Source organism: Trachypithecus francoisi, unplaced genomic scaffold (genome assembly GCF_009764315.1).
Source record: "Trachypithecus francoisi isolate TF-2019V2 unplaced genomic scaffold, Tfra_2.0 Lachesis_group4, whole genome shotgun sequence".
In the NCBI taxonomy this organism is placed as follows: domain Eukaryota; kingdom Metazoa; phylum Chordata; class Mammalia; order Primates; family Cercopithecidae; genus Trachypithecus; species Trachypithecus francoisi.
In genome coordinates, this window is record NW_022681469.1 from 115,105,454 (window position 1) to 115,124,326 (window position 18,873).

An 18,873-nucleotide genomic window follows, 5' to 3' on the forward strand; every position below is an offset into this window, starting at 1 on the left:
AGTGACGGGGAGGCGGTGCGGGAGTCGGAAGGGAATCTCCGGGCGGGGTGGGGCGGGCGCCGGGTTTCCCGCGGTCCAAGGTGGCGAGGGCGGAGGAGAATCGCTCTTAAAGGGCCAGCGCACGCGCGTTCTTTTGTTCCGGGGCCTCAGGGCGGGGCAGGCCCAACTTTCGCGGTCTTCTTGTCTGCTCTCCAGGACGGCCATGATTTCCCAGTTCTTCATTCTGTCCTCCAAGGGGGACCCGCTCATCTACAAAGACTGTATCCTAGACCCTGGGGGCTGGGAAGGGGTGGAGGGACCGGGCGGGAGGGGCGCCCAGGGCCAGCCCGTGTCGCAGGATCCTTCACTGAGTCCTTCCACCCGCCAGTCCGCGGGGACAGTGGCGGCAGGGATGTGGCCGAGCTCTTCTACCGGAAGCTGACGGGACTGCCAGGAGACGAGTCCCCGGTTGTCATGGTAACCACTGGCGGGAGGCGGGTGAGGAGCGGGGGCCGGGCGGGCCGGGTGGGCGCCGGCTCCCTCCCAGGACTGGTTCCATGGTAGCTTCCACTTGGGGGGTGTATTTCTCCAAATAAAACTAACGAGAGGCCCGGCGCAGTGGCTCACGCCTGTAATCCCAGCACTTTGGGAGGCCGAGGAGGGCGGATCACCTGAGGTCAGGAGTTCGAAACCAGCCTGACCAACATGGTGAAACTCCGCATCTACTAAAAATACGAAAAAAAAATTAGCTGGGCGTGGTGGCGGGCGCCTGTAATCCCATCTACTCGAGAAGCTGAAGCAGGAGAGTCGCCTGAACCGAGGAGGCGGAGGTTGCAGTGAGCCGAGATCCGGACACCGCACCCAGCCTGGGTAATGGGGATGGGGGAAAAAAAAAAAAAACGTCCATTGGGCGCCAGCAACACACCAGGCCCAGCTCCCTGCGTGATTCCATTATCAGCAACTCGAGGTAGTTACTGTAATTAACCCCGTTTCCACAGTGGGAAGCTGGGCTGAGGGATCTGTCTGTATCTCCCAAAATCACTGCTGTTGTGACTAGTAAGAGGCATCAGGAGCCGGGCGCGGTGGCTCAAGCCTGTACTTTGGGAGGCCAAGACGGGCGGATCACGAGGTCAGGAGATCGAGACCATCCTGGCTAACCCGGTGAAACCCCGTCTCTACTAAAAAATACAAAAAACTAGCCGGGCGAGGTGGCGGGCGCCTGTAGCCCCAGCTACTCGGGAGGCTGAGGCAGGAGAATGGTGTAAACCCGGGATGCGGAGCTTGCAGTGAGCTGAGATCCGGCCACTGCACTCCAGCCTGGGCGACAGAGCGAGACTCCGTCTCAAAAAAAAAAAAAAGAGGCATCAGGATCCAAGCTCAGATCTCCTGGGTTCTGATCACTCCACCTCCCTTTTCCTAACGCCTCTTTTCCCTGCCTGTGTTTCAGCATCATGATGGCCGTCATTTCATTCACATCAGACACAGCGGCCTGTATTTGGTGGTCACGACTTCAGAAAACGTTTCTCCCTTCAGCCTCCTAGAACTGCTCTCCAGGTGAGGAGGGTTGGGCTGGGCACCTGCTAGCTGGCAGGGGCCTGAGAAGAGGAGGAAATACACGCTCCAAGTGTTTCCTCAGGTTGGCTACTCTTCTGGGCGATTACTGTGGCTCCCTGGGCGAGGGGACCATCTCCCGCAATGTGGCTCTGGTCTACGAACTCCTGGATGAAGTGCTGGTGAGAATCAACGATCCCCTTCTGTGGCCCCTGCCTAATTCCCCTGGAGATACATCTGCTCTTCTACTGTGGGATACTGTGGTTAGGAGGCCAAGTCTATTTTTTTTTCCTTTTAGAGACGGTCTTGTTCTGTTGCCCAGGCTGGAGTGCAGTGGTGCAATTATAGCTCACTGCAGCCTGGAACTCCTGGGCTCAAGCTATCCTCCTGCCCCAGCCTCCTCCCCTGTGTCCAGCTAATTGTTTATTTTTTGTAGAGACGCGAGTCTCGCTGTGTTGCCCGGGCTGGTCTTGAACTCGTGGTCTCAAACCATTCTCCTATGTCTCGGCCTTCCAAAGACCTGGGAGTACAAGAGTGAGCCACTATGCCTGGCCCCACTCCCCCTTTTTACGCCTTCCCTCCACTGACCACTCAGACTGTCCTTCCTTTACCACTAGGATTATGGCTATGTACAGACCACATCCACAGAGATGCTGAGGAATTTCATCCAGACGGAAGCTGTGGTCAGCAAGCCCTTCAGCCTCTTTGACCTCAGCAGCGTTGGCTTGGTCAGTAGAGGGAAAGAGGAGGGTGAGGAAGGAGAAGAGGGGTTGGCTGGGGTTGTCAGACCTGATGATTGATTGCTTTGGATGCTTTACAGTTTGGGGCTGAGACACAACAGAGCAAAGTGGCCCCTAGCAGTGCAGCCAGCCGCCCTGTCCTGTCCAGTCGCTCTGACCAGGTAAGGGAGGAATCTATGGGGTCAGACCCTCTGGTTTTGCTCTGGAACCCTGGAGTCCAAGATCTTAGGTTGGGTGCAGTGGTTCATGCCTGTAATCCTAGCACTTTGGGAGGCCAAGGTGGGTGGATCACCTGATGCCAGGAGTTCGAGAGCAGCCTGGCCAACATGGTAAAACCCCGTCTCTACTAAAAATGCAAAAAAAAAGAAAAAGAAAAAGATCGGCCAGGCGCAGTAGCTCAAGCCTGTAATCCCAGTACTTTGGGAGGCCGAGACGGGCAGATCATGAGGTCAGGAGATCAAGACCATCCTGGCTAACACAGTGAAACCCCGTCTCTACTAAAAAATACAAAAAGTTAGCCGGGCGAGGTGGCGGGCGCTGTAGTCCCAGCTACTCGGGAGGCTGAGGCAGGAGAATGGCGTAAACCCAGGAGGCAGAGCTTGCAGTGAGCTGAGATCCGGCCACTACACTCCAGCCCGGGCGACAGAGCGAGACTCCGTCTCAAAAAAAAAAAAAAAAAAGATCTTGGCACATCTCCCACCTCCCCTAGATGTGGGTATCCCTTCCATCACCCATGTCCCCACCCTAGAGCTGTAGCTTTGACTGTCCTTTCCTTTCTCCCTGTCTGTCCATTTCAGAACATAGGCTATTCTGCTTCCAACCATCCAAATCCTCTCTCTTTCTCAGAGCCAAAAGAATGAAGTTTTTTTGGATGTGGTCGAGAGATTGTCTGTACTGATAGCATCTAATGTAAGTTTGAGCTCCCAAACCTGGAACTGAGGACAAATGGGACTTGAGAAACATGGTGGGGTGGTTAAGACCCCCAGCAACGGCCACACAGCAGCTCATGCTTGTAATCCCAGTGCTTTGGGAGGCCAAGGTGGAAGAATTACTTGGGGCCAGGAGTTTGAAACCAGCCTGGGCAACATAACCAGACCCCGTCTCTACAAAAAATACAAATAAACAAGTTACCCAGGCATGGTGGTGTACACCTGCTGTCCCAGCTACTTGGGAGGCTGAGGCAGGAGGATCACTTGAGCCTAGGAGGTTGAGGCTGCAGTGAGCCGAGATTGAGCCACTGCACTCTAGCCTGGGTGACAGAGCAAGACCCTATCTCTTTAAAAAAACAAAACAAAAGGCAGGGCACGGTGGCTCATGCCTGTAATCCTAGTACTTTGGCAGGCCGAGGTGGGTGGATCACTTAAGGTTAGGAGTTTGAGACTAGCCTGGCCAACATGGTGAAACTCCATCTCTACTAAAAATACAAAAATTAGCCACGCATGGTGGCAGACATCTGTAATCCCAGCTACTTGTGAGGCTGAGGCAGGAGACTCTCTTGACCCTGGGAGGTGGAGGTTGCAGTGAGCCGAGATCACACCGCTGCCAGCCTGGGCGACAGAGCGAGACTCTGTCTTAAAAAAAAAAAAAAAAAAAAAAAAAAAAGACTCTAACCTTGATTCCCCTGCCTCTCAGGGCTCCCTGCTGAAGGTGGATGTGCAGGGAGAGATTCGGCTCAAGAGTTTCCTTCCCAGTGGCTCTGGTGAGGCCTCTGCAGGCGGGACCCAGGGTTGGGGTTAGGGCAGGTTCCTTGGTGTCTTAAACCATGGAGTTTGCTGAGCTCCCCTGATGTTCTCTCCTCCAACAGAGATGCGCATTGGCTTGACGGAAGAGTTTTGTGTGGGGAAGTCAGAGCTGAGAGGTGAGGAGAAAGTGGGTCTTTCTCCCCTTGGAGTAGGTCATTGCCAGAGAGTTCATGGAGAGAAGTCAGAGACGGAGCCTCCCCCCTTCTTGCTCCTCTCCCAAAACATGGGTCAGGAGAGGAGTCTCTTTCTTTCCAGGTTATGGGCCAGGAATCCGTGTCGATGAAGTCTCGTTTCACAGCTCTGTGAATCTGGACGAGTTTGAGTCTCATCGAATCCTCCGCTTGCAACCACCTCAGGGCGAGGTCAGGGTTGGGGTGGCCTCATAAATTCCATCCACCATGGGGAAGGGGGCAGTGGGGGCATGAGACCAAACTAACCTTGTTGCTCTCTGGTCTCTCAGCTGACTGTGATGCGGTACCAACTCTCCGATGACCTCCCCTCACCGCTCCCCTTCCGGCTCTTCCCCTCTGTGCAGTGGGACCGAGGCTCAGGCCGGTGAGACCATTTCCTGGGTTCTAGAACTACCTTGGAACCCAAGCCAAGACCTGTATGTTCCCAAGACTCACTGCAGAGTGGGGGGGGTGGTAGTGGTGATGGAGTGCAAATTGGAAAAAGTCTTGGGCTGGGCGTGGTGGCTCACACCTGTAATCCTAGCACTTTGGGAGGCTGAGGCGGGAGGATCACTTGAGCCCAGGAGCTCCAGACCAGCCTGGGCAACATAGCGAGACCCTGTCACTCTGAGAAAAAAAGGGAAAAAGCTTTGGCTAATGGAGTTGGGCTGGACTTCAGCCCTTTTCTCTCTTGTGGGTACAGCCCATACCCACACAGCCCTGCATGGAGGCCCCTAGTGAGGAATGGTGAGATGCCAGTAGGCGATGGCCTGAGTCATGGTGTTTTACCCTCTCATCCAGGCTCCAGGTTTATCTGAAGTTGCGATGCGACCTGCCCTCGAAGAGGTAAGAGTGAGGCTGGCACCTGGCCGAGTTCAGCTCTGTGGGACAGGAGACAGGGCCAGGGCACCTGCTACTTCTCTCTTCAGATGCAGCTGCCAGCCTCAGAATCCAGTTAAGGTAGAGGCTGTAGCATTTGGGAAGGTGGGGGACACCTGTGCTGAAATCCTGTTGTGACATTGAAGAGGAACAGGACAAGGGACCATGCCTTCCTGGGGCTGACTTTGTTCCTGTCTCCTCTGTAGCCAAGCCCTCAATGTCAGGCTGCACCTCCCCCTGCCTCGAGGGGTGGTCAGGTGAGTGTGTGCACCCACCACGGGGAGATTCCTGGGGAGAGAGTGAGCTCAGCACAACGGGCCTGCCCCAAGAAGCCTCCAAGCCCAGCACCTTCCCTCTCCAAACTCCAGCCTGTCTCAGGAGCTGAGCAGCCCAGAGCAGAAGGCCGAGCTGGCGGAGGGAGCCCTTCGCTGGGACCTGCCTCGGGTGCAAGGAGGCTCGCAACTCTCGGGCCTTTTCCAGGTATTTGCCATGGACCCCTAGCCCCTCTCCTCCCACCATCATTTAACGGCCCCCCCACCCTCCCGAAGCAGTGCTGCCTCGTCCCCCCAGTGTGGTCAGCTTTCTGCCCTTTTTCCTCCCCCTGCCTCTGCCCCTCACAGATGGACGTCCCAGGGCCCCCAGGACCTCCCAGCCATGGGCTTTCCACCTCGGCCCCTCCTCTGGGTCTGGGCCCCGCCAGTCTCTCCTTTGAGCTTCCCCGGCACACGTGCTCCGGCCTCCAGGTTCGATTCCTCAGGCTGGCCTTCAGGCCATGCGGTAATGCCAACCCCCACAAGTGGGTGCGACACCTAAGCCACAGCGATGCCTACGTCATTCGGATCTGAGGCTCCCCAAATGAAGACATAGCAGCCAAGGCGGCAGTTTGTCCCACGGAAGGACAGTCTTTTTCTTTTCCAGCCTCCTGGTCTTGGGACTCTCAATATGGGCAGGAAGAGTCCTCAGTCCCGAGAGACCAGGAGCGGGCAGTGGGCCCAGCCTTTCTGTGGTATCTGATGCAGGAAGGACTGCAGTGGATCAGAATTTACAAACCAAACTTTTATTCTGAGGAACTGACTGTACAATATCTAAAAAGAAAGTGACATGAAGGAAGCAATCTACAACCTCCTTCCGCTTAGTATGCATGCACGTGTGTACATGTCTGCATGTGTGGGAATCCAGGGGCTGGCAGGTGCAGCATCATGGAGCAGGCTGAGGGGAGCCAGAGTTGGGGGGCTGGGAGCCATTCGCTTTTGGAGTCCCTGGAGCTGGAGGGGGACTGTCCCCAGCTTCCTGCTTCCCCCCGCAGAGGGCACTGCCGCTGAGTGGGGAGGGGGACGATGCTGGTGGAGGAACTGGAGAAGGATGGGAAACGGGGCCTCCTTTGCCCTCCCCTGTTGGGGGAAGTGAGACCACGATATACTTCTGGACACTCCCGGGACCAGAGGGAGCAGTGCTGGGGGGTGCAGTGGTGGCGGTGGAGACCAGCTTGACGATGGGCTGCACACTGGGGACGGTGGTGGTGACAGGTGAGGTGGTGGTAGAACCTGAGCCAGGGGCCGAGGTGCTGAGGGACAGGACCTGGATAGAAAGGAAAAGTGGGTCCGCTTGCCCTGTGCCCTCCCTGCCCCTCAGAGGCCTGGTGGGGACACTTCACTTGCTCCCTGCCTGAACAAGTTGTTCCTGTAGTTGACCCCGTAGACAGCTATGGCTGGAGACCTTGCTCATGCAGGGCAGCTACAGCCCTGCAAGACCATGGTGGGTGCCTCTTTCAGCTCTTGACTTTGGGCCCAGAGGGGACTGTGCTCTACTCCTGGGCCTCCCCAGGGTGCTCTGAGGCAACCTGGGCCGTTCGGATGCTCCCTGTCCCACACAGCTCTGCATACCTGCTGGGTGGATGGGGCGCTGGAGGACGACGACATTACAATAAACTTGGTTGGAGGAGGGGAAGGCTGTGGTGGGGCAGCTGCGCGGGCAGACACCAGTGTCTGGACAGGAAGTGCGATGGAGCCAGGAACCTTCAGCAAGCCAGGAGTGCGAGGGCCAGGCTGCGGGGCCTGCGAGAGGGTCAGCGTGGGCCGGGGCTGTGGGGAGAAGAGGAAAGGGGATGTGGCAGCATCTACTAAGAAGAGTCTGAAGGGAGAGGCCTGGGCTCCCCTTGCTCTTCCTCAGTGGCTCTCACTGGGGCTGGGGCATCCTCACTCGGCCTGGTTGCCCTGAGACTGCCGACTCGGGGCCCACGTGGCTGTGTGAATGCCCATCCCACACTGGGGTCCTCCTCCGCTTCCTATTCCTCCTCCCCACCCGGCCACGGACCTGCGTGATGGTCAGAGTGGTCCTGTTGACCTGCTGAGCCTGCAGAGCAGCCTGGGCCCGAGCCTTGACCACATGGGAGCAGAGGAGAGGCCCAAGGGACCCGAATTCTGCCCGGTAGGCATCCTGATTGTCAGGCGGTGGGCGCAGCTTTGCCAGAACAGGGGCACAGTGTTTCTGCAGACAGAAAAAAAAGCCAGGTAGAGGGAGGGCTGGTGACACTCTGAGAAGAGCCTTGGGGATGCGATAAAAAAGGACATTCCTTATCATCTCGGTGCCTCTGATGGAGGCCAAACTATGCTGAGCTGTTAGTGTGTGTACAGAACACTGTGGGCTTTCTCAAAACAAAAGATGGGCACGGGGCCAGTTGCGGCATCTCATGCCTGTATCCCAGCACTTGGGAGGCTGAGGCAGGTGGATCACTTGTCAAGAGTGTGAGACTAGCCTGGCCCAAATGGAGAAACCTTGTCTCCACTAAAAATACAAAAACTAGCCAGGCATGGTGGCACGCACCTATAGTCCCAGCTACCAGGGAGGCTGAGGTACTAGAATGCTTGAACCCAGGTGGTGGAGGTTGAAGTGAGCAGAGGTTGCATCACTGCACTCCAGCTTGGGTGACGGAGTGAGACTCAGAAAAAAAAAAAAAAGAATGGCTGGGCGTGGTGGTTCATGCCTGTAATCCCAGCACTTTGGGAGACTGAGGCTGGCAGACCACCTGAAGTCAGGAGTTCGAGACCAGCCTGGCCAACATGGTGAAACCCTGTCTCTACTAAAAATACAAAAAATTAGCCAGGCATGGTGGCACATGCCTGTGGTCCCAGCTACTCGGGAGGCTGAGGCACAAGAATCGCTTGAACCTGAGAGGCAGAGGTTGCAGTGAGCCTGAGATCGTGCCACTGCACTCCAGCCTGGGTTACAGGGTGAGACTCCCATCTCAAGAGAAAAAAAAAATGAAAACATGGGCACTAACATGTGAATGAACTTGCTAAATACTGTGGCAGAACAGTTAATCAAGAGGGCATTTGCCTTGTACAGAGAAGACCACACAGTAACACAGGAGCATTGGGGAAGGATGGTCCAAATGCCAAAGGCTGAGCATGTGAGCCCTTCCTTCTTTTTGGGGGAGTGGTGGTCTCCCTCTGTAACCCAGGCTGGAGTGCAGTGGCACGATCATAGCTCACTGCAGCCTTGAACTCCTGGGTTCAAGCAATGCTCCCACCTTGGCCTCTCTAGTAGCTGGGACCACAGGCACATGTCACCACTCCCAGCTTTTTGTTTTTTGTAGGCGGGGTCTCGCTACATTGCCCAGGCTGGCCTCCTAGGCTCCCAGAGTGCTGGGATTACAGGCAGAAGCTGTCACGCCCAGACCCCTTCTTTCTTTTTTTTTTTTTTGGAGATGCAGTCTCGCGCTGTCACCCAGGCTAAAGTGTAGTGGGGCAATCTCAGCTCACTGCAGGCTCCACCCCCCAGGTTCATGCCATTCTCCTGCCTCAGCCTCCTGAGTAGCTAGGAAAAGAGGCACCCACCACCTCGCCCAGCTAATTTTTTGTATTTTTAGTAGAGACGGGGTTTCACCGTGTTAGCCAGGATGGTCTCGATCTCCTGACCTTGTGATCCACCCGCCTCTGCCTCCCAAAGTGCTGGGATTACAGGCATGAGCCACCACGCCCAGCCAGTCCCCTTATTTTTTACTCAGCCTGAGTCTCAGTCTTTCCATCTGTAAAATAGTATCAGACTCTGCAGTATGTTCTGAAAACAGAAGGCAAAGATGGGAGTAGGTGAATAAAATACACCATATGCTTGCTAAACGCCACCTGTCTCTTCGGGGGTCGGGGGCACAGATGCAAGGACAGGGGCTTCAGTTACCAGCAGAAGGCTCTGCACATGGTCTGCTCCAATCCGGTCAATGTTGCTCAACACAGGGCCATCCAGCACACTGCGGATCCGCTCCCCTTCCTGCTGCAGCCGGGGCAGAATCAGAGTCTTGATAACCTGTTGGAAGGGAAAGGGAGAAGCCAAAGCCGGAGGGTCACGAGGGTCTCCCAGGTCGGGGCACAGTGCCCTCTATAACCTCATGACTGCGTCCCCTCCCCCATTTCTTCCTCCCAGAGGCCTAACATCGTGTCCCAGCTCAGCCAAGCCTGCGATGGAGCCATAACGAGTCGTCCAGGGCGTCTTCTCGTCCACCCAGCTCTGTAAGAGGAAGGAAATAAACTAAGATTAAGGGGTCTAAAAGGATGATTGATAGGGACCCATGTCTTTCATAGACACTTTCCTTGTAAATCATTAAGACATGACAGTGAGGCCAGGCGCGGTGGCTCACGCCTGTAATCCCAGTACTTTGGGAGGCTGAGGCAGCCAGATCACCTGAGGTCAGGAGTTCGACACCAGCCTAGTCAACATGGTGAAACCCTGTCTCTACTAAAAACACAAAAATTAGCCAGTTGTGGCCAGGCGCAGTGGCTCACACCTATAATCCTGGCACTTTGGGAGGCCAAGGCAGGCAGATGACCTGAGGTCGGGAGTTCTAGACCAGCCTGACCAACATGGAGAAACCCCGTCTCTACTAAAAATACAAAATTAGCTGGGTGTGGTGGCACATGCCTGTAATCCCAGCTACTCAGGAGGCTGAGGCAAGAGAATTGTTGGAACCCAGGAGGTGGAGGTTGCAGTGAGCCAAGATCGGATCATTGGACTCCAGCCTGGACAACAAAAGCAAAACTCTGTCTCAAAAAATAAATAAATAAATAAATTAGCCAGTTACGGCTGCAGGCACCTGTAATTCCAAGTACTCAGGAGGCTGAGGCAGGAGAATTGCTTGAACCCAGGAGGCAGAGGGTGCAGTGAGCAGAGATCGCACCACTGTACTCCAGCCTGGGCAAGAGTGAGACTCCATCTCAAAAAAAAAAAAAAAGGCATTACAGACAAGCCTGAAGACCCTTAGACCCCCACAAGTTCCAGTCCCTCTTCCCTCTGCCCTTGTTTCCAGTGTGACTTCCCCCAACCAGAGGTGGCCAGTGATGAAACAAATGGTGCTCAAGTTTCCCTGGCTCACCTTGGTGAAGGTCTTGGTGATCCGGGACTGGATGTTGTTAGTGGTTGTGCTAAAATGCTTGCAGATCTGGGCCACCAGGCGGGCAGCAAAGTCTCGGAGTGCCCAGTGATTGTCCACATCTGGTCGCAGGCACAGCTGTCTGCTCACGATGCAGGTCATCACAGCCGGAATCAGCTCATGGACCTAAGGGAGAAGGGCGGGGCAGCTCATTCTGGTTTTGTTTGAGAGTCTCACTCTGTCACCCAGGCTGGTGTGCAGGGGCACAATCATGGCTCACTGCAGCTTCAATCATCCAGGCTCAAGCAATCCTCCCATCTCAGCTTCCCAGGTAGCTGGGACCACAGGCATGCACCACCATGCCTGGCTAATTTTGTTTTTGTTAATTTTTTTTGTAGAGACAGTAGTCCTACTACTATCCTCAGGCTGTCCTCAAACTCCTGAGCTCAAGCGATCCTCCCACCTCGGCCTCCAAAGTTGCTGGGATTCCAAGTGTGAGCCACCGCTGACCACTGACTTCCTGTTGGTGGCAGCAGGGTCCCTAGTCCCTGGAAGGGAAGGTGGGCAGGACCACTCACGTATTTTTCTAGATAGAGTGTGGGGTTGTCCATCAGCGCCTTCACCATACGCATCAGGTAGATGAGTAGGGCCAGGTTGTTCTGAACCACATTCACACGGACCTGCGGGAGGGAGGAGTGCTGGGCATGGGGCAGGGAGACCCTCACAGGAGCTTCCGCTGCCGTCCCTGCACGGTGGAACCTCATGCTCTCACCCCCTCCGAGATGAAGGTACTGAACCGTGGCAGCATCTGATACAGCCCAGGGTCCGTGGCAATGCTTTGCAGGGCTTCCTGTGGGAAGAGAGAAGCCAGTCAGGTGGGGGTAGGATGTGGGGAGCAATTCATGGGACCCCCAGGACGAGGAGTCTCAGGGCCAGGGCAGGCTGGTGGGGCCCTCACCGCCCTCTTGGCCTCGCAGGAGCCCACACAGGCCTCGGTGATCTCCTTGTAGTAGAGCTGCTGCTCCACAGACAACTCATGGATGCTCCGCGGCTTCAGTCGCAAGGGGGCCCCCTCCAGCAAGGGCGGTGCCTTCTTCTCTTTCCCTGTGTGATTGGAGAGGTGGGTCTGACAAAGAAAGCTCCAGAAAAAACCTCAGTAACAGAAGAACCTTAAGCCTCCACTTCTCCTGAGACTCAGGAGACCCGGCTTCTTCTTAGGCTTCCCCATCCTTTCTGGGGCTCTCTGGCCCTGACCTCAGCCACTTCACAGATGGCCACATGGAGGCTTGGCATGGTGGCTCACACCTGTAATCCCAGCACTTTGGGAGGCCAAGGCGGGTGGATCACATGAGGGTGAGTTTGAGACCAGCCTGGCCTACATAGCAAAACCCTATCTCTACTAAAAAAAAACTACAAAAATTAGCTGGGCGTGGTGGTGGGCACCTGTAATCCCAGCTACTCAGGGGGCTGAGGCAGGAGAATCGCTTGAACCCAGGAGGTGGAGGCTGCAGTGAGCTGAGATTGTGCCACTACACTCTGGCCTGGGTGACAGAGTGAAACTCTGTCTCAAAAACAAAAAAAGGAAACAAAACAAATGGCCACGTGGCTTTGAGCAAGAGTCCAGAGAGGCCTGGCCTAGGACTGACCTTTGCCGTCGGCTGCGGTGGCCCCTTGACCTTTGCCCTTCAGGGGTCCGTCTTCCTCTTGGCCTGGCTTGGCTGACTTCAAGGGTTCTGTGGCTTCTGCCTTCTGTTGCTCTTTGGGAGCTGGTGGGAAAGCAGGCACAGCGGGAGGCGTGACGAGAGTAGCAGGAAAAGTAAAGGGAGGAGGCTGGATGTGGTGGCTCACGCCTGTAATCCCAGCACTTTGGGAGGCCAGGGCGGGTGGATCACCTCAGGTCAGAAGTTCGAGACCAGCCTGGCCAACATGGTGAAACCTCATCTCTATTAAAATTACAAAAAATTAGCGGGGCGTGGTGGTGTGTGCCTGTAGCCCCAGCTACTCAGGAGGCTGAGACACAACAATCGCATGAACCCAGGAGGCAGAGGTTGCAGTGAGCCGAGATTGTGCCACTGCACTCCAGCACTCCTGCACTCTAGCACTCCTGCACTCCAGCACAGGCAACAGAGTGAGACTCCATCTAAAAAAAAAAGGTGGAAGGAGGGGGAAAGGGACCCAGAGACCCAGAGGGTGGGGCATGGAGGTTACCTGGGGGCGGATTCTCGGGGATAGCTGGCTGGCAGCCCTCGATGCTCAGCCAATGAGCTGCAAGGAAGGCAGGTGTCAAGGTGAATTGCCGCGCATGGACACTGGGGAGTTGTTCCATGCTATCGAAGCATGTTTCCACTCCTGCTCCCCTTGCAACTCCCCAGGGATCTCACACTGAGCTTTTCTTCTATTGTGAGGCTACTCACACCCACACGCATCTGTCCTCCTTTCCCTCCTCCCTGCCACCCTGCTCTCCCCTCCCCCAACCTTTGAGGCAGACGTCCAGGGGCACCCGGGGCAGAGGGGTATTGATGATGTCGCTCAGATCAACCTCCTTCTCCTCGTAGAAGTAAAGCTCCCGGCCCCCACCAGAGGCGAAGCGGAAAGGAATGAACTCCTGGGCATGGAAGCCATAGAGTGGCTGTGGCAGGAGAGAGGGGCACGGGTGAGAAGGGAGCTGGAGGAGACCTGGCTGAAGGATGGCGCCTCACCCCGACCCCATCGCCCTGTCCCCATCACCCGCCCCCTGCCTGTCTCCCCAAATCACCTCGACATTCTTTAGCTTCAAGGCGTAGTCAATGTCACTGGTGGTGAGCTTCTGCCGCTTCCCCATGTGCATGAACTTCAAGGCATCCTGGGGTGGGTGACGGAATAGACATCAGCCCAAAATCCTAACGACGGGGCCCCGGGTAACATCCTGGACCCAATGTGGAGCTGGACAGAAGGGCTGGGTCACCTGTGCGATTTCTTTGATGCGGTAGCTGACCTCATCCGTCAGCAGCTGGCAGGTCTCCTCCTGAATCTGGGCGATGCCCATGGATTCAGCCACCACCTTCATGGACTCCGAGGGCAGCACAGTGTTGCTAAGCTTCAGCTTCTTCTCCTCAGCCATTCTGGAGTCCCTCTTCTCCCTGGAAGGATGAAGCCCCCGGCGGAGAGACGGAGACCCTGGCAGAGGAATGGGGCAGGCAGAAGAAAAAGAAATGTGAGGCCAGGCGCGGTAGCTCAAGCCTGTAATCCCAGCACTTTGGGAGGCCGAGACGGGTGGATCACAAGGTCAGGAGATCGAGACCATCCTGGCTAACATGGTAAAAACCCGTCTCTACTAAAAATAACAAAAAATTAGCCAAGTGTGGTGGCGGGCGCCTACAGTCCCAGCTACTTGGGAGGCTGAGGCAGGAGAATGGCATGAACCCGGGAGGCGGAGTTTGCAGTAAGCTGAGATCCGGCCACTGCACTCCAGCCTGGGCGACAGAACGATACTCCGTCTCAAAAAAAAAAAAAAATGTGAGACACGGGGAGGGGGCCAATAAAGGGAGGACAGTGGGGAGAGGGGAGGAACTCGGGGTGTCTTCTGTCCATCCCCACATGAGTCAGCCCTGAGGTGTAACAGAGAAAGAAATCTGGGCTGGTGCCAGGTGCCATGGCCCACACCTGTAATCCCACCAGCACTTTGGGAGGCCAAGGCGGGCAGATCACTTGAGGTCAGGAATTCAAGACCAGCCTGGCCAACATGGGGAAACCCCATCACTACTAAAAATATAAAATTAGCAGGGCGTGGTAGTGTACACCTGTAATCCTAGCTACTAGAGAGGCTAAGGCAGGAGAATCACTTGAACCCAGAGGGCAGAGGTTGCAGTGAACCAAGATCATGCCACTGCACTCCAGCCAGGGTGACTCCGTCTCAAAAAAAAAAAAACAAAAAAACTCTGGACTGGGCCTAGTGGCTCATGCCTGTAATTCCAACACGTTGGGAGCCCGAGGGAGAAGGATCACTTGAGCCCAGCAGTTCACAACCAGCCTGGACAACACAGCAAGACCCCATCTGTACAAAAAATACAAAAATCAGTTGGGTATGCAGGCACACGGCTATAGTTCTAGCTACTTAGGAGGCAGAGATAGGAAGACTGATAGAGCCCAGGAACCCCCAGGCTCAAGCAATCCTCACACCTCAGCCTCCCAGTAGCTGTGACTATAGGTGTGTACCACTGTGCACAGCCAATTTTTTGCAGGGGCAGAGACAGAGTCTCACTATGTTGCCCAGTCTGGTCTTGAATTGCTGGGTTCACACAATCCTCCTGCTTCGGCCTCCCAAAGTGTTGGAATTACAGCCCTGAGCCAGCAGGCCCAGCCCAGATTTCTATCTTTTTCTGTTACACCTCAGGGCTTCAATCTCAGCATTTTGAAGTCTTGGGCTCAAGCAATCCTCTAGCGTTGGCCTCCCAAACTGTTGGAATTAAAGGCGTGAGTCGAACTACCTGGCCCAGGCTCAGCTTTCCTTATCTTCACAGTAATGCCATCCATCCAGACACTTGTTCTTTATCTGAGCCTTCACAACAAATCCACCAGGTAGGCCAGGTGTGGTGGCTCACGCCTGTAATCCCAGCACTTTGGGAGGCCAAAGTGGGTGGATCACTTGAGGTCAAGAGTTTGAGACCAGTCTGAGCAACATGGTAAACCCCTGTCTTTACTAAAAATAGAAAAATTAGCTGGGCATAGTGGCGCGTGCCTGTAATCCCAGCTACTTGGGAGGCTGAGGCAAGAGAATCACTTGAACCTGGAGGGTAGAGGTTGCAGTGAGTTGAGATTGTCCAGCCTTGGCGACAGAGAGACTCCATCTCAAAAAAAAAAAAAAAAAAAGGATAAAAAAATAAATCCAACTGGGCACGGTGGCTCACGCCTATAATCCCAGCACTTTGGGAGGCCGAGGCAGGTGGATCATGAGGTCAATAGATCGAGACCATCCTGGCCAACATGGTGAAATCCTATCTCTACTAAAAATACAAAAAATTAGCTGGGCATGGTGGCACACGCCTGTAGTACCAGCTACTCGGGAGGCTGAGGCAGGAGAATCGCTTGAACCTGGGAAGCGGAGGTTACAGTGAGCCAAGATGGTGCCACTGCACTCCAGCCTGGCGACAGAGCGAGACTGTCTCAAAAATCAATCAATCAATCAATCCAGCAGGTAGTCCAACCTGACTGCCCTGCTCCCACTGCTTGGCCCAGGTCACCATCATCCATCCACTGGGTAACTCCAAAAGCCTCCTAACAATGTCTCCCGGTGTCTACCCTTGCCTCCCTCTACATCTATTCCTAATGTTGCAGCCAAAATGCTTCCGTCAAACTGTAAAGCAGATTGTCATTTCTTTGCTCAAACCCTCATAATGGCGCTCCACTTGCCATAGAGTAAAATCCAAAATCCTTATCATGGCCAGGTGCAGTGGTTCAGCTCATGCCTGTAATCTCTGCACTTTGGGAGGGTGAGGTGGGAAGACTGCTTAGGCTTAGAAATTCCTAACCAGCCTGGGCAACATAACAAAACCCTGTCTCAGGCCGGGCACAGTGGCTCATGCCTGTAATCCTAGCATTTTGGGAGACCAAGGCAGGCGGATCACTTGAGGTCAGGAGTTCAAGACCAGCCTGGCCAACCTGGTGAAACCCTATCTCCACTAAAAATACAAAAATTAGATGGGCGGGCACCTGTAATTGCAGCTAGTCGGGAGGCTGAGGCAGGAGAATCACTCGAACCAGGAGGCGGAGGTTGCAGTGAGCAAAGATCTGTGTCACTGCACTTCAGCCTGGGCGACAAAGCAAGACTCCTTCTCAAAAAAAAAAAAAAAAAAAAAAGACAAAATCCTTATAATGTCCTACAAAGCCCTTCAAAATTTGCCTTCTCCCCATTATATCTCTGATCGCTCTTCCTTCCTTCTTCCACTTTGATCCAGACACATATTCCTTTTGGCTGCTCCTTAAACTTGCCAGGCATGCACTTGCTTAATAGCTTTTGCTCCATTCCCTCTGCCTGGAATGTTCTTCCCAAATGTCTAATTGGCTGCCTACCCTGACCACCCTATTTAACTCTGCACTCTGCCCTCAGAGTGGGGGCAGCCCACTTCTTTTCCGTAGCATTTAACATCTTCTGGGCCTGGCGCGGTGGCTAACGCCTGTAATCCCAACACTTCGGGAGGCCGAGGCAGGCAGATCATGAAGTCAAGAGATCGAGACCATCCTGGCCAACATGGTTAAACCCTGTCTCTACTGAAAATACAAAAATTAGCCGGGCATGGTGGCGTGCGCCTGTAGTCCCAGACACTCGGGAGGCTGAGGCAGGAGAATCACTTGAACCCGGGAGGCAGAGGTTGCAGTGAGCAGAGGTTGCACCACTGCACTCCAGCCTGGCAACAGAGCGAGACTCTGTCTCTGTCCACCATGTAAACAGGGCTCTTCTTTTTTTTTTTTTTTGAGATAGAATTTCACTCTTGTTGTCCAGGCTGGAGTGCAATGGTGCGATCTTCGCTTGCTGCAACTTCCGCCTCCCAGGTTCAAGCAATTCTCCTCCTGTCTTAGCCTCCCGAGTAGCTGGGATTACAGGCATGCACCACCACACCTGGCTAATTTTTGTATTTTTAGTAGAGACGGGGTTTCACCATGTTGCTCAGGCTGGTCTTGAACTCCTGACCTCAGGTGATCCGCCCACCTTGGCCTCCCAAAGTGCTGGGATTACAGGCGTGAGTCACTGTGCCGGGCCGACAGAGATCTTTATGATGTTCACTGATGTATTCTAGGAGCCCTGGGACATCATAAATATTTGTGAAGTAAATGAATTAGTTGTAAGGCTTAGAGATGTTGGTGCTCAGTAAATACTTGGTATCACTGTTATTAATAGGTCATAGGCCCAAGCTTTGAGCCTACACTGTAGCTAAAAGCAAAGTGGAGCCAGGTGTAGTGGCTCACGCCTGTAATTTGGGAGGCCAAGGCGGAAAGATCACCTGGGGTCAGGAGTTCGAGACCACCCTGGCCAACATGGTGAAACTTTGTCTTTTTGTAAAAACACAAAAATTAACCAGACATGGTGGCGGGCGCCTGTAGTCCCAGCTACTCAAGCTACTTGAGAGGCTGAGGTGGGAGAATCGCTTGAACCCAGGAGGTGGAGGTTGCAGTGAACCGAGATCGTGCCACTGCACTCCAGCCTGGGCGACAGAGGGAGACTCCGTCTCAAAAAAAAAAAAAAGCAAATTGGAACCAAGAGAGGTAGCTCACCCCAGTAATCCCAGCACTTTGGGAGGCAGAGGTGGGGGGATCGTTTGAGGCCAGAAGTTTGAAACAGACTGGTCAACATGTGAGACCCCCATTTCTGCAAAATTTAAAAAATTAGACGGGCGTGGTGGGGTGAACCGGTCATCCCAGCTACTTAGGCGGCTGAGGCAGGAGAATCGCTTGAACTACTGAGGAGTTGGAGGCTGCAGTGAGCCAAGATGGTGCCACTGCACAACAGCCTGGACAACAGACGGGTACCCTGTCTCAAAAAAAAAAAAAAAATAAGTGGCACACTTGGAGCTGGACATTAGGAAGATTAACATCAATACTGTTCAGGAGTAGCACAAGTAGGGTAGGGCCGTGCTGGAAGGAGGGGAAGAGGGAGACCGAAAAAGAAATTGGTTCTTTTCAAACCATCCCTGAGCTCTTTCCCCACTTTTGTAAGTCTTATCTATAGGGAACACAATTATTCGAGACATACTCTGTGCCTGGCGCCGGGTTTACAAGAGGCGGTCGTGTCCCACTTCCCTGGCGAACTCCTACGAATCCTTCAATACCCGGCGGTACCCTCTGCCAGTAAAGGCTCATAAAACACGCTACAGTCACAGGATCTCCTCAGATCAGTGGAGGCGGCAGGAAGGCGTCCCAGGGGAGGGTTAACTTGAGCGAGATCCCAGCAGAGAAGCAGGTCGAAGATCCCTGGGCAGCGCGAAATGAGGCTCAGAGAGCCCACCCCGTCTCCTGCAACATCTCTCCAATGCAGGCACACACACGGGGTCCCCACGAGCACAGACACACAACCAACCGTCCTCTTTCCAGTCCCCACTAAGGGACCTTCAAAGGGTCTCCTCCCGGGTACCACTCAGACCCGCCCCCGCCAGCCGAGCGCGGGCAGCAGGAAAACTCTAGCCGCCGCCGAGACGCCGCTCACCCGGCGCTCGGCGCCATCTTGGCCCCGCCCCCTCCTGGAAGCAGGTCCTGGCAGAGCCGAAGAGCAAGTCACTGCCCCTTCCCCGTGCCAGAATAAGTCCTCTAGGCTTACAGAATGAAATTATATTTTAAAAATTTGTTTCTACATCTACATATAAGGACCACTCCCTCTTGGTGTAATTAGTGTAATTTATTCCTTCACTACCCAGCTGCCAGGACCTGCAAGAGGCGCCACAAAACGGAGGCAGGGAAACCCGGAGCAACGAAGCCGCACC

The 18,873-nt window shown here is 54.5% G+C and overlaps 2 protein-coding genes across 2 annotated transcripts; one reads left to right on the forward strand and one right to left on the reverse strand.

The window, feature by feature from the left end:
- Positions 1-32: 32 nt before the first annotated feature.
- On the forward strand, positions 33-6,203 carry AP4M1 (adaptor related protein complex 4 subunit mu 1). The gene is made up of 15 exons (XM_033192012.1): positions 33-260; positions 368-456; positions 1,427-1,533; positions 1,616-1,712; positions 2,148-2,258; positions 2,351-2,431; positions 3,117-3,179; positions 3,903-3,969; positions 4,075-4,128; positions 4,268-4,374; positions 4,473-4,567; positions 4,984-5,028; positions 5,268-5,318; positions 5,430-5,541; positions 5,682-6,203. The coding sequence occupies exons 1-15, from the start codon at positions 203-205 to the stop codon at positions 5,904-5,906; spliced, it is 1,362 nt and encodes a 453-aa protein (XP_033047903.1). The 5' UTR covers positions 33-202; the 3' UTR covers positions 5,907-6,203.
- TAF6 (TATA-box binding protein associated factor 6) lies at positions 6,097-18,854 on the reverse strand. Its single transcript, XM_033192011.1, has 15 exons — positions 18,150-18,854; positions 13,368-13,579; positions 13,179-13,265; positions 12,899-13,052; positions 12,632-12,688; positions 12,070-12,189; positions 11,382-11,527; positions 11,196-11,273; positions 11,002-11,103; positions 10,427-10,609; positions 9,490-9,564; positions 9,238-9,363; positions 7,375-7,548; positions 6,945-7,142; positions 6,097-6,639 (listed from the first exon to the last, which is right to left on the reverse strand). The coding sequence occupies exons 2-15, from the start codon at positions 13,521-13,523 to the stop codon at positions 6,259-6,261; spliced, it is 2,037 nt and encodes a 678-aa protein (XP_033047902.1). The 5' UTR covers positions 13,524-13,579; positions 18,150-18,854; the 3' UTR covers positions 6,097-6,258.
- Between the last annotated feature and the right edge of the window lie 19 nt (positions 18,855-18,873).

Excerpts from the sequence above, each read along its gene's own strand:
- AP4M1 (XM_033192012.1), top strand. The coding sequence starts at position 203 with ATGATTTCCCAGTTCTTCATTCTGTCCTCCAAGGGGGACCCGCTCATC. Across the intron at positions 1,534-1,615 it reads CTCCTAGAACTGCTCTCCAG|GTTGGCTACTCTTCTGGGCG; the intron begins GTGAGGAGGGTT and ends GTGTTTCCTCAG. Across the intron at positions 2,432-3,116 it reads TGTCCAGTCGCTCTGACCAG|AGCCAAAAGAATGAAGTTTT; the intron begins GTAAGGGAGGAA and ends TCTCTTTCTCAG.
- TAF6 (XM_033192011.1), bottom strand. The coding sequence starts at position 13,523 with ATGGCTGAGGAGAAGAAGCTGAAGCTTAGCAACACTGTGCTGCCCTCG. Across the intron at positions 11,104-11,195 it reads GTACCTTCATCTCGGAGGGG|GTCCGTGTGAATGTGGTTCA; the intron begins GTGAGAGCATGA and ends TCCCTCCCGCAG. Across the intron at positions 10,610-11,001 it reads CACTCTATCTAGAAAAATAC|GTCCATGAGCTGATTCCGGC; the intron begins GTGAGTGGTCCT and ends CTTCTCCCTTAG.